Source organism: Pelobates fuscus, chromosome 1 (genome assembly GCF_036172605.1).
Source record: "Pelobates fuscus isolate aPelFus1 chromosome 1, aPelFus1.pri, whole genome shotgun sequence".
Lineage (NCBI taxonomy): Eukaryota > Metazoa > Chordata > Amphibia > Anura > Pelobatidae > Pelobates > Pelobates fuscus.
The window spans coordinates 218,756,639-218,774,224 of NC_086317.1; the positions used below are offsets into that span (position 1 = coordinate 218,756,639).

At 40.5% G+C, this 17,586-nt stretch overlaps 1 protein-coding gene across 2 annotated transcripts in view; it reads left to right on the forward strand.

Moving 5' to 3' along the window:
• The window catches only part of KIAA0319L (KIAA0319 like), a 99,778-nt gene that overhangs the window by 58,221 nt on the left and 23,971 nt on the right, over positions 1–17,586 (forward strand). For both annotated transcript variants that reach the window (XM_063454826.1, XM_063454835.1), the window contains exons 10-14: positions 1,852–1,984; positions 6,508–6,736; positions 15,483–15,606; positions 16,174–16,306; positions 16,944–17,092. In XM_063454826.1, coding sequence (XP_063310896.1) covers positions 1,852–1,984; positions 6,508–6,736; positions 15,483–15,606; positions 16,174–16,306; positions 16,944–17,092 — 768 coding nt within the window. The remainder of the gene's footprint in view (positions 1–1,851; positions 1,985–6,507; positions 6,737–15,482; positions 15,607–16,173; positions 16,307–16,943; positions 17,093–17,586) is intronic.

Here is a 17,586-nt window from a genome sequence, read left to right on the forward strand (position 1 = left end):
GAGGGGGGAGGGTTCCGTCACTATCATGTGCCGGGTGTTGGTTTTCCGCTTATCTTCGTCTGTCATGGTGTGCGGTTTTAACTTGTCGATTCCTGCCAATCATTACACAAGATAAAATAAAATGAAGATTTGCGTTATTAAAGCATTATAAACTGTAAGCCACATCAAGGGGGCCTCTTGGATAGGCTAGCGTGGGAAGTCCCAGAGTCTCATAACCCGGGGCATTGATTGACGTGGTGCGGTGGGGCATAGTAGGGTCAGTGGAGGGGTTGCGGAGAGTCAGTGTGAAGCCCCCGTTATGCCCAGCCTGCTGCATGAACCCCTCTGGGTTCAAAGTAAGAAAAAAAAAAGGGGGAAAGAGAAGTCCGGGGTAACATTTAAACCTGTGTCCTATGGTATGCGGTTTTTCAGGATGGGGTTGTGGGAACCATGGGTATTTATTTTTGTCCTCAATTAAACACCCATTCCTTTATTTTTTTTTCTTTCCTTTTTCCCTGTAATACAAGCCTCCAACCTTACTTTTAATGTCCCCTTATTCATCTAGCCCTATTATTACATTCCTATCCCATACTCCCCTTTTCCAGTCAGCTATCTATGGAATAACAGGATAGGTGGAAGAGAGATTGGTCAAATATTCATTATAGCCTAATATATTCTACAGCTTTTACTGTTCATCCACTCTAACTCACCATTCTATCTAAACATAATTATGCCTTATTAATTCCACCGCCTAACAACAGAGTTGACTATGGAACCTGGCTTGCATGTTTGATGTTTTTTATGTTACTTGCACCTGCATCTAATAGAAAGGTAAGGCCTCTCTTTTAAGACTAGTCTGATATGTGCCCGTAATTGGTCAAATAGGCATCGATAATGGTCTGTCTGTGTCTGATGTTTTTCACACCTTATGCATGTCTGCAACATGGATTGAAGTCTCCATCGTGGAGTAAGTGGCCATCTTAGGTGTTTAACACAGCACCAATGACTTTATGGAATATAGCGCCCAGAGTCCCCAGCAAGGGTTAGAACCTGTCCAGGTTGGGAGTAATAAGGAATATCTCAATGGAATGTTAGACCACTTTTAAATTAGGGATTGTTTATCTCCTCTGCCAAGACCTCAAACACTAGGCTTCAAATATGAAAGCTAATAAAACCGAGCACAACATGTGTCATGAACTAGGTGGATATTGGAAGTGCCCAAGCTACTCCTCAGGAAGGTGTACCCCAATGAGGGATCTATTGTGTGTTGATTTTTGCTTGAAATATGAAACTTTCGCACTGTCTGGCATGTGGTCAGGCCCCACCTGACAATCACTTATGATTATCTCAACTAGTCTAACAATCCTGCATTATCATGGATGTTACCATGGTGTCTGTTTTTTAGAGATGGCTCTGACACATGTTTAGGGCAAAAGAGGAACAGTCACTTCCCAGGTTATTTAATATTATGTTTACCTATTCCTATTTTAATTTTTTCAGCAAATGTGTGTTTGTGTAGTGTGGAAAAAATAAAAATAAATCTAAAACTCCCCATCTATTTATCCTGCAACTGTGCACCTCCATCTAAGTTCCCTGTCAGTGATTGTTAGAAAGTTTGTACTTTGTATCTGGCAGTCAGCATAGAAAAACAATACTGTATAGAGAAGAGGATAAATGAAACAGTGTTTCCATTTCATTTCCTCATTTGCAGTTTTTGCCCTGACTTGCCTTGTCTTAACTGGATTACAATGTAATTTGCTAAATCTTTAATATAAATTTTAAAAGAAAATGAATATTCTCATAGCAAAAAGGTTATAGGTGTAAATCCCAGAGAAGTGACCGTTCCCCTTTAATGATAGTTTTTATTTGCAGAGAGCACCGATGATGAGAAGATTGTGAGCTATGAGTGGGAGGAGCTGAAAGGTCCCCTGAGAGAGGAAAAGGTCTCGGCAGAAACACCCATCTTAAAACTAGCAAACTTGGTTCCTGGAAACTACACATTCAGGTGACTGTTTGGAACAGCCTTTTTACCACGCTTAATAGGAAGTAACCCATGTCCTAAATACACAGTAATGGTGTCTTCCCTCTTCAATCCAATATCCTAGTCAGGGATAGGCAACCTTCGGCACTCCAGATGTTGTGGACTACATCCCCCATAATGCTCTTACACCCATAATGCTGGCAAAGCAACATGGGAGTTGTAGTCCAAAACATCTGCAGTGCCGAAGGTTGCCTGTGCCTGGACCTAGTTCAATAAACCCAACTAAAATTTCTTAAAGTGACTCACGCGTTTTATAATTTTTATTAAGTAATATTTTAAACGACTTTCTTAATTCCAAAATAATAGTGCGGGGTAGTCTTATGTTGTAAGTGAAGAAATAAGAATAATGCATCTTTTTATGAGAATAGAGATGGTGGCCTAAAACAATATTCTATTGTCTCCACCTGCTGTGATGTTGGTGAGTTTCCTGCTGTGTGTATTTAGTCCTCTACTGATTCTTACTATTTGAACTCTGTGAATACTTGTTGCAAGTGCAGACCATTTGTAGGCATAGTCTCTGCCATTGCATACAGATCTCATTTTTTACTTTTTAATGAATACGGATGTCATACACATGGGTGCAAGATTACTGTGCTAACTTCCATATATTTAAAACCCCTCATAATATATATTTTTTTCATTAAAAATAAAAATGAAGTAATGTAGCGAAAGAAACCTGCAGCAATATTACAGTGATAAATGCAAATCTGATGAATCACATTGTTTCTTTAATAATCTGTAAAAGTACATTTGTATTTAACACCTGGCTTTTAGTATGTATTGTTAGTCTGATTCAAAATAGATCAATAAATCTCACTGTATCATTCAATATTGCAATAACATGTGTGTATGAAAATACATTGACATAATCAAAGCAGAGAAAGTCTTTCTGGACCGCAGTAGGATGAATGTTGCATAATAGACAATTTGCATTGCCCCAGATATTTATTTATATGTGGCTGAATATTATATTTGGATGCTACTGAACCAGCTCCTGTCATGAACTAATGACTTGAATAAATGAGAGAAGTCAGACCTTACTGAGATGGATGATCTGACACTGTTCATGGACAGCCTTTTAGTTAGACAAAATCCCTGGCATTCTACTGTTCTCTGTCGTATTGCGTTCTACGAAGAAGTAAGTAGAAGTATAGATCAGAGTGTTGCAGTGGATGTGATCTATTTGGATTTTGCCAAAGGCATTTGATACAGTTCCACACAATAGATTAGTGTTCAAACTCAAGGAAATCGGTCTAGATGAAAATGCTTGTTCTTGGGTAGAACATTGGCTTAAAAATATAGTACAAAGAGTTGTCATTAATGGTAAATTTTCAAGCTAGACAGAGGTGGCAAGTGGTGTCCCTCATGGTTCTGTTCTGGGACCCCTTCTATTTAACATGTTTATAAATGATCTTGAAAAAAGCATTGAAAGCCATGTTTCAGTGTTTGCAAATCACACAAAACTCACACAAAACACACAAAACACAAAACTGTAAAATAATACAATGGGAGCAAGATATTACTTTGCTGCAGAGGGATTTAGATATACTGGGGGACTGGACACTCAAATGGCAGATGAAATTTAATGTTGAAAAATGCAAAGTTATAAATACACAAGCAACGTATACCCTTAATGGAAACGAATTAGGGATAACAACACACGAAAAGGACTTGGGAATTGTTATAGACAACAAACTATGCAACAATGTGCAATGTCAATAAGCAGTGGCCAAGGCCAGTAAGGTATTGTCATGCATGAAAAAGGCATTCATTCTCGGGACGAGAATATCATTTTGCCTCTTTATAAATCACTGGTAAGACCACATATTGAATATGCTGTGCAATTTTGGGCACCTGTTCTAAAGAAGGATATTATGGCACTAGAAAAAGTGCAGAGTTGGGCTACAAAATTAATAAAAGGAATGGAACATATCAGCTATGAAGAAAGGTTTACAAATTTAAACCTATTTAGTTTAGAAAAACATCGCTTGAGAGGGCATATGATAACATTATACAAATATATTCGGGGCCAATGCAAACCATTGTGTGGAAATCTATTTACAAACCGGACTTTACATAGGACACGAGGTCATGCGTTTAGAATGGAAGAAAGAAGATTTCGTCTAAGGCAAAGGAAAGGGTTTTTTTTACTGTAAGAACAATAAGGATGTGCAATTCTCTGCCTGAAGAAGTGGTTTTATCGGAGTCTATTCAGATGTTCAAACAGCTACTAGATGCATACTTGCAAAAACAGAATATTCAAGGATATAATCTTTCAATGTAGGGTAATAACTGCTTGATCCAAGGATAAATCTGACTGCCATTCTGGGGTCAAGAAATAATTTTTTTTCCTAGCTTGTTGCAAAATTGGAAGTACTTCAAACTGTTTTGTTTTTTTTTGCCTTCTTTTGGATCAACAGCAAAAAAACAATGTGAGGAATGCTGAACTTGATGGACGCAAGTTTCTTTTCAGCTATGTAACTATGTATTATATTTTGTCATTAAAGAAACACTTCAGGGGGGCGGAGCCTAGCTTCTAGCCTGAACAGACGTGCAGGAACTGAGCTCCTGACCAAAACTTAAGATTTGGGGGTAAAAAACCACGTCTGGTATCAGGAGGACGATAATCGAGAAGGGGATACCCGGGGGCACCGTCTGACGAATCTAACCTAACAGCCGCTGGGAACCCTACAACCCAGTTAAGGCCTGCTGGAGATCGAACCGAGGAGAGGCAGCCGCTCTCCTCAATAGGGATCTGCCAAACAGGCTCAGCACACCTCCGAACTCCTGACCCCCCCCCTCCCCCCCCCCCCCCCCCCGGACCGGTGGGGGATATCCCGGCCCAAACTAAGCAACCAAGTGACTGTAGTACACACTGAGAGCTACTGTACCAGGGCCTGATCGGGAAACCTGGGTGAGCCACGAGGCACCTGCAAGATGGCCGCCGCAGTGCAATCCCAGCACAGTCCACCAAGCTTACCGCACCAGAGTTGGAGAGAAACTTTTGAAACCCGCTTTGAGGCTGTTTGCCAAGCATTCTGGGACCGCATAGCCATAGTGGGGCCCTGCCAGCAACCCCTGACATAGCACCTACCTGCCACACAGCAGCGGACACCTGCCTCCCTTCTGGGTCGGGGGCCCAACTGGAGAAGACTCCAGGCTGCAGTCCGACCACCTGCGGGGACAACCCGGGGACCCAAGATCTGACCTCACGATGGAGGAAGATCCACGGACAAAGGGCACTAACTCTCTACAAAGCCCGGAGCCGAAGAGACATGGACCCCTGTCATGCTGCACACCGCGCTCGCACAGCGAACAGGGCAACCCATGCTCACACACATCGGGAAAAGGCACAGATAAAGCAGACCTTGACGCGGACCCTTCACTGAGGCAAGCAAGAGGCATAGGCTGAGGACGGCAGACAACACATCCATGAGCTCACCTCCTGAAGCATGACACCGGCCTGAGCCCCGACCACACCACTTGGACACTGATAACAGTACCTCAGCTTAGCCTCACAATAACCAGCAACAATAACCCTCTCTTCCAAAGCTATGTTATGTTTGTCATATATGCTGTTGCTCACTCAGCTTGTCACACATAGACACTACACTTCAATGCCAAACACGAGCAGCAACACATGACACTAGCCTAGCACATTAACCATAACAACTGTGCATGATCTACCTGCCTAGCAATGTATGCATATACCAAACGTGAACTACTACTTTAACCTACGCTCAAACCAAGCCTGTTTAAAACATAATTGAATACCTATTGTCGAAGCTACAATGTTTAACCTGCTATGTTATTATAAAATTGTGCCTGATAATACAACGCCCTGCATGTTACGCGAGGGAAATGCTTGAGGAATGCCTTTGGGGCACTTTGAGCCTGCATGTACCAACTCTATGCACTGCAAAATAAATAAAAAAAAACACTTCAGACTGGAATTAACCCATTATTTTTGACAAACTTTATAAATAATGCATTCATTTGCAAAACAAGCAGGCCAAAATAAAAAAGGTAAAAATAAATGATTCATTTGAACACATTATTTTGTTGCAAATCTTCATGCATTACATTATCATCTTTGAGTTTTGTCGATTCTTGGAAATAGATGAATCAGTGAAGAACCTCTCATTCTAAGTCATGGAGTTTGGACGGTTTGATATGTTTTATCCAGCATTGCAAGCATTAAATTGTATATACCTCTCTAGATACTGAAACTCTCGTTGCAGTAACTGAAAATGTGAGTGTCACTAGCGGACACGTTCAATACACCACATATTTGAACCTGTAACACTGTCTGTCTGTATAATAGTGTGTGGTGGGAGCTGACTTGTACATTGTAAAAGCAATTTGTTCTGTGCAAAGCGTGTTTTTTTTGTTTTTGTTTTCTGGAACTTGCAGTTCCGTCATGAGTTTTCTGCTTGTAAAATAAATTACCCTCAGGTCGTCTTACTTTGGTTTATGTCTCTCCACAGCTTTACTGTAACTGATTCAGATGGGGCAAAAAATTCCACCACGGCCAGCTTGACTGTTAACAAAGCTGTGGATTATCCTCCTGTAGCTAATGCAGGAGCCAACCAAGTGATCACCCTCCCCAAAAACTCTATTGTGCTCTTCGGGAATCTGAGTACTGATGATCATGGCATTGTCAGCTATGAATGGTCTTTGAGTCCAAGCAGCAAAGGAAATGTTATGGAGATGCAGGTAAAGATCTTCACTATCTCAACAAGATTCACAATGTTATCAATGGTTCTCCCTCCTGTATTGTATAAGAATTTTAGTTTAAACTGCAGTTAAAAGGAATCTTGTGGAACAATATGGTGTATGGTAGTCATCAATTCTCGTTTAAACTGCACCTTTCATGCTACACAGAAGTTTGCTTTATTGAAAGAGACACTTCATTCATCTAAACTAGCATTTCAGCTGGTTTTTTTTTTTTTAAATCTCAGATTTTATAAATGCCACATAATAACGCCTCTTGGATGTCAAGCAGCCAGCAAGGAGGGATCCTGCTTCACTTGCTTTGAACTGTTCAAAGGGAAGTGGGTGCTTTTCATAGTGAATCACTGATTTCTATGCTTCTCTATGAGAAGCATTGTTGGAGGATAGCAGCCATTGCCACATGTATAATGTGTTCCAATGCTACTCTGAGATGCGTCTGATTGAACTTAAGTCAGTAATGGTGACTTCACAGGAGGCGACGTGGAGTTGCATCACAGAGATGTTACCATCATTGGAATGAAGGTGAGATTACTTGATTTCTAATCCAACTGAACTGAGATGGGAAGACCGTAATCCTAACACAAACAGAGACCCATCAATTAAATAAAAAAAACAACAACACTATCTATAGATAGAGACAGATATACGTAAGTGTGTGTGTGTGTATGAATGTATGTGTGTAGGATGTTAGGTCTGGAAATTTTTGTACACTGACACGAGTTTTGTTATTTCGCCTGTTTACCAAAATAAATTCAAGTTACAGTAAAATAATGAATATGGGCTTACAGTGCAGACTCTCCACTTTACTTTAAGGATATCCACATGCAAATTGGAGGAAAGGTTTAGGAATGACAGCTCTTTAATATGTAGCCCCATCTTTTTCAAGTGACCAAAAGTAATTAGACAGTTGCTTCAAAAGTTGTTTCATGGGCAGGTGTAGGCTATTCCTTTTTTATTTAGTCATCAATTAGACTGGTAAAAGGTCTGGAGTTGATTCCAGGTGGGGCATTCGCATTTCATTAGGCTGCAAAAAAAAAAAATACATCAGAGAGAGTTTGAAACATTCTGAGTAAGCAAAATAATGCACTGGTGAGCTCTGCAATACAGAAAAAGCCTGGATGACCATGGAAAACAACAGTGGTGGATGATTGTAGGATCTTTCTATGATAAAGAAAAATCCATTCCAAACATCTAGCCAGTGAAGAACACTATCCAAGAAGTAGGCATAGCATTATCCATGTCCACCATAAATTGAAGACTTTACGAGATCAAATAGAGAGGGTTAGCCACAAGGTGCAAACCATTTATAAGCCTCAAGTATGGAACGGCCAGATTAGACGTTGACAAAAAAAAAAAAAAACATCTAAAATAGCCAGCCCAGTTCTGGAACAGCATCCTTTGGAAGATCCACCTGTACTAGATTGCTGAAAAGTGTGGAGAAGGCTTGGAATGGCTCATTTTCCGAAGCATACCACATCATATGTATAAAACGGGGGAGGCAGTGTGATGGCTTGGGCATACATTTCTTCCAATGGCACTGTGTTTATTGATGATGTGATAGAAGGCAGAAGCAGCTGGATGAATTCTTAAGGGGATAGGGATATATTTTCTGCTCAGATTCAGCCAAATTAAAGGACCACTACAGTGCCAGGAAAACAAACTAGTTTTCCTGGCTCTATATTGTTAACAGGTCGGTCCCCCCACCCTCAGGGTCCCACTCCCGCTGGGCTGAAGGGGTTATAAAACCTCTTCAGCCACTTACCTTTCTCCAGCGCCGGGCTTCCTCTACGCTGGGGAACTCTCCTCCCTCTGCCGACGTCGGCGTCGAATGCGCATGCGTGGCAAGAGCCGCACGTGCATTCAAACCGCCCATAGGAAAGCATTTCTCAATGCTTTCCTATAGACGTCCAGTGTCTTCTCACTGTGATTTTCACAGTGAGAAGCGCGGTAGCGCCTCTAGCGGCTGTCAGACAGCCACTAGAGGTTGGATTAACCCTCAGGGAAACATAGCAGTTTCTCTGAAACTGCTATGTTTTTAGCTGCAGGGTTAACACTAGAGGGACCTGGCACCCAGACCACTTCATTGAGCTAGAGCAAAGTTGATTGGACGGCGCTTCATTTTAAAGGTGGACAATAACCCAAAACATACTGCAAAAGCAACCCAGGAGGTTTTTATTTTTTTATGTTTTTATAGGCAAAGAAGTGCCTTGAAGGGTATTAGCTGCTTGATCCAAGGATACATCTGACTGCCATTCTGGGGTCAAAAGGAAAAAAAAAAAATTCCATGCACATGAATTCATATACACAAATATAAATGCACAGTCCCATATATAAGCATGCATGCATAAGCGTATGGGAAAGCATAGGTTTACACATAGTACTTTGTATATTGATAGAATAAACATTGGAATGCGTTTTAAAGTATTGATACATATAACAGAACAGTAAGATAATGTGGGGGAGTGTTCATGTAAAGTGTTGGTAGTGGGACAGGAACCTTAAATCAATATTTAGTTCTCTATTCTTGCTGTTAAACAATTTGATCAGTCTGATTTGATAAGTTTTTCTTTCTTGGGTATTTTTAGGTCTTTCAGTGAGTGGCCAGGCTGGGTAAAGTGGTGTCCCACAGGAGTGCAGTAGGATTCTTCTTTGTGGTGTTTAATGCAGTGTCTATGCATATTCATTCTGCCATTTAATGGCTGGGTGGTTTCCCCAATGTAGCATCCTAGGTGGCATTTGGTGCATGGAATCATGTATACCACATTGCTGGATGTGCAGGAGTATGATCCTTTAATGCTGTAGGTTTTATTGTTGTGTGTGGCTGTGTTGTCTGTGCATATGTGCTGACACAGTTTGCAGCGAGGTTTTTTGCATTAACTGGTCCTGTTTTCTTTATTCTTCCCATCAGTGGCCAGCTTCCTGTTGATTAATTTTTGTTGGAGGTTTGGTGGTTGTCTGAAGGCCAAAATGGGTGTTTCAGAGAAAAAAATTTCAGTCTCATCTTCTGTTAACATTGGTTGTAGGTCTTTAATGATTTTCTGTATTTTATTTAAATTAAATTCCTCTTCAGCATACAAGTAAGCATAGACTTCTGCTGATAGGGATAGCCTCCTGCTTCTGCTCTTAAATACAGCAACTTCAGTACATCTTCTGCATTTCTTGCTCTAACTAGAGGAATATAGGAATGGAGCGACTACGTTTCGACACAGATTTGATGGCAATGAAGCCTGCATGTTGGAGTCATGGGGTAGGATTGCCTTGTGAAGGAAATGGATGCGTGTATTACATTATTTTAACACCTTGGCAGTTGCATTAGACTGAATGTAATTATTTTTAAAAATATTTATATAATTGAATAGTTTCTCCCATGTACATTGAATATACCACATATTACAAAGAAGATACATGGTGCATTCAGTGTAAAAGATAAATATTTTTTGGGGAGGAGCTAAGTGTCTGAACGGAATGGCTGACAATTCTCAGAGCGCCTAAAAACTGGCACATAACCCATGGGAGCGGGCAAGAAAACCTGACGGAGATCTGGGGCCCAGCCACCAAGCAGGACATTGGTGACCTGCTGCAGGAGATGAGGCAGATTCATGCCGCAGACCTACTGTGCACCATACTGCAAGCAGTGACAGCTCGCACACAAACCTCTGAGGAGGACATCCTAGACATGAGACAGGAGGTAACAGGCTTAAGGGAAACGGTCTAACGGCTACTGGCATTCCACTCTACCTTGACAACTAGAGAAGATCTGGCTGAAGAGCGTAACAGACGCACCAATCTTAAAGGGACACTCCAGGCAATAATTACCTTGCAGGGTTAACTCCACCTCTAGTGGCTGTCTACTAGACAGCCACTAGAGGGCACTTCCTGGGCACTTCCTGGTTTCTAGCATGGACAAATATTGTATCTTAGCCGAAGTTCAAGGAGAAACTCCAATTACCTTTGAATCATCCCAAATCTCCTTCACTCACGCGTCGGTCAATGGGCTCAGTGACACACCAGCTACGTGAAGCCGGCATCGATTACAGATGGACCATGCCCAGAACAGTAAACGAAGAGGGCACCATACTGAGACTGTCCTCATTAGATGAAGTGAAGCCCTTCCTCCAAGCACTGGGGATTCCTTCAAAATCCAGAAAACCAGCAACCTCCTTGACCTCCCCTTCCTGGGACCCGGAAAGGATACGGCCCTTCGTTCCCAGGGATGGAGAAGACAGAGGGGCACTAACTTGAATCACCTATTTGACTCAGTATCCTATTATGCCTTCGTACCTTACTCCATAACCTCACTGTTATGTCTTTTTTGGTTTAAGTGGACACTATAGTCACCTGAACAACTTTATCTTAATGAAGCAGTTTTGGTGTATAGAACATGCCCCTGCAGCCTCACTGCTCAATCCTCTGCCATTTATGAGTTAAATCCCTTTGTTTATGAACCCTAGTCACACCTCTCTGCATGTGACTTGCACAGCCTTCCATAAACGCTTCCTGTAAAGAGAGCCCTATTTAGGCTTTCTTTATTGCAAGTTCTGTTTAATTAAGATTTTCTTATCCCCTGCTATGTTAATGGCTTGCTAGACCCTGCAAGAGTCTCCTGTATGTGATTAAAGTGCAATTTAGAGATTGAGATACAATTATTTAAGGTTAAATTACATCTGTTTGAAAGTGAAACCAGTTTTTTTTCATGCAGGCTCTGTCAATCATAACCAGGGGAGGTGTGGCTAGGGCTGCATAAACAGAAACAAAGTGATTTAACTCCTAAATGACAGTGAATTGAGCAGTGAAATTGCAGGGGAATGATCTATACACTAAAACTGCTCTATTTAGCTAAAGTAATTTAGGTGACTATAGTGTTCCTTTAACGCTGATTTGTCTTTAGTTTTTAAGTTGTTTCACACATAAAAATCCATGCAGCTCACCATAGCTAAATAGGCAAAAACCTACTGAAGCATGACACTGAACACAAGCAAACACCTTCTCTACACTCACTCGACTTGGCTGATACCTTCAACAACCACCTACACTCGTAGCATTGCAGTCTGGAGGGACGACCCACTAATTTAGGTCCCTAATCGAGGGATCTGTCCTACACTCTTAGCATATAATGTATGCACCTTACATGATCTCCCTCTTGAGAGGGGGCCCTATTACATACACGCCAGTTTAGGATCACCTCACCACAAACCTAAGTTAAACCTCACTGTTAAAAAAAATGTCTGCTGCCCAGCATCAGGCTGTCTTCCACAAGGCTCCTTCTTGTTACACCTCACATTTTAACACGCCTAATATGCGTTCTAGGCAGTAACTAAATTGTGAGCAGAGAATTCAAAGGTATAACCCTGTAAAGGTCTACAATGCCCTGAGCTCACGCTGCGCTCACACTTACACCTGAAGGGCCTTCACCACACATTTCCATTTAATCGCCTAGCCTACCTATTCTCGCATGTTAACACTAATTTATGTAGCATATGCTAACCTAGCGTGTTTAACCCTTATAATTATAAAAAGAGGTCAGTTTCTTAGGAGTATACATTACTGTATATCGCATGTGTAGTCCTGTATTGTCAAATGAAGATATAACACCTTATGTCCTATTTCTGTACCGCTTATTATATGCCTCATATAAAAAAAAAGAGTGACAAAAAAAAGTTAAGATTTACTTCCTTTTCCTCTGTTTCAGTGCTGCTTTCTAGGTGTTACTGTTTGTGAAACACCCATCGTCTTCTTGTAACACCCGTCTGCGCGCTGGCTTCACTGCCAGCACGCCATTATCGGAATGGAGTGAAGTCACTCTTTTACTATACTCCCTAGCTGGCCTGGATTCAACGGCTAGGGAGTTTCCATAACAACCACAGCGCATGTGTAGTGGTTGCTATTTGTGGAGAGCAGAGGGACCTCCTGTGGGAGTTCATATCTGCTCTCCCTTATCAGTACACCGACTCATTGGCTGACAGCTGGAGAGAAAAATATTTTTAAATAGGTTTTTCTCCTGATCTATATATTTGCTAGCAAAGCTGCGTAGATAAAATCATGATTGTCATGTTGTGCTTATTCCAGTGAAAAGTCAGAGCATGATGGAATGTGTGTGCCTGGACTCTCTCTGCATTTGGAAGGTTTTAAAATGATCTGTAAGCAACCTTTATTAATTAGTGGTCTTCACTGCTCAAATAACAGTTCTGTGCTGGGACAACTACTTTCTCGTTATCTTCCAATCACACGTTTACTGAACAAACTCTTTCAATGAGGGAACATTAGGGATATGTTCTCCCAGTATATTTGAAGTATTGGGTGCTCTCTGTAACAGTTAAATGCTGTGCCTGATTTAAAAGCTTACTACATGCAAAAAGGTGTTCATCCATTTCCTACCAGGAACTAAGTAACACTGCAACTTCCAATTACGCAGAATACTACAGAAATCTATATGAAAGATACAGTGCAGAAAAGAGTGCACCTTATAGAACACAATCCAAGAAAATCCTTTTTAGATATGTCCTTTTTCAAAAAAAATAAAATTGAATGTTTTATTTCATTACAACATCCTCTTATTTTCTAGAAGGAGAGATAAATGGAAATTAGTGGGAAGTTTATTTCCTCTGTAGCATTTTCTCATTCAAGGGAATTAGAGGTGCACATATGATAGAAAACGTACAGCTTCTATTGTGCGTCCTATATGATAAATGCTTGACGAATCAACTGTGACATTTCATTTTAAGGCAGTGTATTGTAAATGTAAAACAATAATAATAGATACATTAATGGGAAAAAGAAAGTACACCCTTTTAAAATGTATTTTTGTTAAATAAATCATGACAATGTGTAATATGTCATGTGTTGTACATCTGAGGTTGTAATTATCCAAATATAAACCTGCTAAAGAATGATTTTTATTATGTCCTGATATGTATAACCACAGAATTCAAAGAAGGTGTACTTCCTTTTTCAAAATTGCTGTATATTTTAAAGTGGATTCCTTTTAATAGTGTTTAGAAAGGGTCATGTTTTACCTTAAGCAAGGTATTTCATTGAGATGTTTATCTAGCCGTGGCTTTTATTGACCTAGCCATTGTAATTTTCATGGGAATTTGTCTTTGCACTCCATTAACCCCTTAAGGACACATGACGTGTGACATGTCATGATTCCCTTTTATTCCAGAAGTTTGGTTCTTAAGGGGTTAAAGCAGCACTGTCATGGCCGAATCCAGTTTTGTTTTGTTTTTTTACCCCCCTCCCGACTCCACTACATCTAATTGTACCCCTGGTCTGCCCCAAAGCCCCAATAGTACCAATTTTTGCATTTTTTTTTTTTTTTATGTGACCTAGGTCCTGGGTGCTGCCATCTTTGTGTGGGCAGATGAAGTCCCTGTGGGACACCTCATCTGCCCACACTAGATAGTGCTGTGAAAAAAACACTTGGGCATGCGAATGGGAATTTAATCTATTTATGCATTTGTCAGAAAGACAAATAAATAAATAGAAATTTCAAACAAATGAACGAAGACCTCTTCGTTCGTTCGTTCGTTCGGTTTATTACAGGGAGGGAGCTACTAGCACACAGCTCCATCCTTGTAATATGTAAAAATAGCAGTGGCAGGGAGCAGTGCCTCCTGCCACTTCCTAAGCCTCCTATGTCCTCCCTCACTATATGGGGGTCAAAAGGCCCTCCATAATAGCATAAGGGAGATTAAAATCTCACGAATGCCCGTACTCGCTATGGTGCGAGTAGGGGCATGTCTATTAAACAGTGAACAGTGGCTGCTCACTGTTGTAAAAAATAAAAAAGCCCTCCCCCACCCTGCCCTAACAAATGCCCCTATGGTGGGGCATCTATTAACTAGCGGGGGAGAACATAGTGTCCCCCCCTCAGCCCCCATCCGTGCCCCGCGAGTGGGGGCTATAAAAGTAAACAGGGGACGTAGGGTGGGTGGAGGCCCTAAAGGAAAATGTGGGGGGGGAGGGGCGAGACTTTCCCACGACTTTTCCACGCTGGGTAAAATGACACAGAGCACTCTTATAGGCTCCCCCCGCCCCCCCCCCCCCCATTGTCACCTGCCGTGAGGGGGGATACTAGGGTTAGCGAGTAATGGCAGAATTTACTAATACTAAGTAATCTTTACTTAGTGTTAGTAAATTTGTCTGAAAGACCAATTTAGGTCTTTCAGCCTTTTGGTAGATAACTCCCTAATTCCCACAGTATTAGGGAGCTATCTACTAAGCAGCTGCAAGATGCAGCCGCGATCGGATTGTAATTTCATTCAAATGAAATTCCGATCCGAACAAAGTCCCGAATTGTGTCTTAACACGAATGGGAAAAACTGTTCTTATTCTGTTAGCACGAAATTCGTTAGTTTCGCCAGTGTTCTGTCTAAGTGACAGGACGTTCGGGAATACTGACAGGAAGCATTGCGAGATTACGGCAGAAACATATGGGAAAATTACTTTGAATCTATTAAAGAAAGGTAAGTTCGGCATGACAGTGCCGCTTTAAGTATGTAAAGGTTATATTAAATAAGAACTGTCAGCTATACCATCAATATCTTTTTCCAGCGGAGTCCTTTATACATTTCCTCACTTTATACAGAACTAGTTCAGGAAGCATGAGAGCAAGTAAATACATTAAAACACAAAAACAAAACCTTAATCTAGGACTTCTCCAAAAAAAAAATGCAAGAGATAAAAAATAGATGAAATTAGATGCCCATACATTTGTTCTATTTGGCAGGGAGTCAGGACATCAACTCTACAGTTATCTGCACTGCAAGAAGGAGACTACACTTTTCAGCTGACTGTTACAGACTCTGCAGGACAGCAGTCTACCAGCGAGGTTACTGTAATTGTTGAACCAGGTAATCCAGTTTGGAAGCAATGCAAATCAATTGAATATTTCTAATGCTAAGCACTAGTCTTGGTTTGTTTCATCCTGTGATGGTACGTCTGACATCTGAATGGATGTGATCTATTAACAGTTTCCAAGGAATAATTTAATTTGTGCACAATATAATATTAATAAGTCACTAGTATAATGTAGTCAGTATATGAATAAGTGATGGTAATATATGTAATATTGAAGTGTAGTAAAGTTATTCAGTAATGACTACAATGACTTATACCTCACCCAAGTTGCTTTATTTTTTTTGTGGTGGTATTGTTTATTCATACATTTTAATAGGGTGAATGCAAGAAATGTTTGTAGTAGTAACGATTCTATATATGTTGATCAGTGCTAACCATCAGGGTTTTCCACTCTCCAATAGTCTTCAGTCAGTGAGAATTTTGTCCTGGCAAGTAGAAATTCACCTACCTACTATCAGTGTGCCACGGGCAATTCAGGCTTGCAGTGTACCTTTTAATTCCTGGCCAGTAACACAATACTTGAAATTTTAAATCATGCTAACCATTTTCTTATCTTGCAGAGAATAACAAACCACCTGAGGCTGATGCCGGACCAGACAAGGAGCTCACCCTGCCGGTGGACGGTACCAGACTTGACGGCAGCCGGAGCACAGATGATCAGAAGATTGTTTCTTATCTGTGGGAGAAAACACGGTGAGTATCTTAATTCCTTACTTAGTTACCCAGGGATTTGACAGTTCTGCACTCTGTACTCTCAAGAAGCAAATGCAAGTACAAAAGTAGACACGATTTATTTAAATGTGGAAACAAAGCAGGAAGTGTAGATCGGGAATTCAGATGTAATTTTGACATACCGACATTTCCTCACTTTCGAGCACAGCACACAAAATTGGCGATTGGAAGTGGCCTATTTTATGATCATCATTTTCGGAGTATAAATATGTGTTCATAGACTGGAGAGTATCATGTGGCTACAGTCCTAATCCTATAAAAGGGTATGGGTTTGGGACACTCTTTGCTTTTTTAATTATCCTTAGGAAATAGAAACGACAACAGAATGTTGCTGAATTAAGTAGTTCATAAGAACTAAAGATGCGTAGGAAGTCTAAAAAGAGCCCTATAACACCTAAAACCACACTAAAATGAAAAATTACATGTAGATACTGTTACAGCAGCAATCCAGGCATAGAATAGACGCAAATATTTATTGTAGTGGGATTTATTTGAAAATATGTTGAAGACTGTACAAGCTTCCTAACCTCAGAAAAACAAACAAGTGGGCTAAGTTTTATATATGTGAAACATATCAATTTCTGTACAATTTCTTTAGGGGACCCGATGGTGTGAAAATCATGAATGACACCAGCAGCATTGCAGTTGTGAGTGGCCTGCAAGTTGGAAACTATGAGTTTACTTTGACGGTGAAGGATGAGCGAGACTTAAAAAGCCAGAGCATAGTCAGCGTCATCGTAAAGGAAGGTATGTCCTAATTGCAGAGTGGAAGATGGGATGTAGCATCTGAAGTTTCAAATAGAAAATTATGTTTTTCAAATAAAATGTTATTGCCCTATTTCGCTTATTTCTCCTTTTTTTTTTTTCTTCCTTATTCTCATATATCTTCTTTACGTACTGAATTTCCTTTTAAGTTAGATTCATCTCTACATTTCGTATAGAAAATGTTATGATATAGTAATGCCAAATATCGAATATTAATTCTTTCTGTTAATGATGTACATGCCGGATTTCATAAATGTATTAAAACAAAAAGCAAAATAACTTTAAATCTACTTGCCTATTTAAAGGGACACTCCAGGCACCCAGACCACTTCTGCCCATTGGAGTGGTCTGGGTGCCAACGCCCACTACCCTTAACCCTGCAACTGTAATTATTGCAGTTTTCATAAACTGCAATAGTTACCTTGCAACTAATTGTTTTCCTGGCACTGGAGAGTCCCTTTAAGTTATTTCCTAAA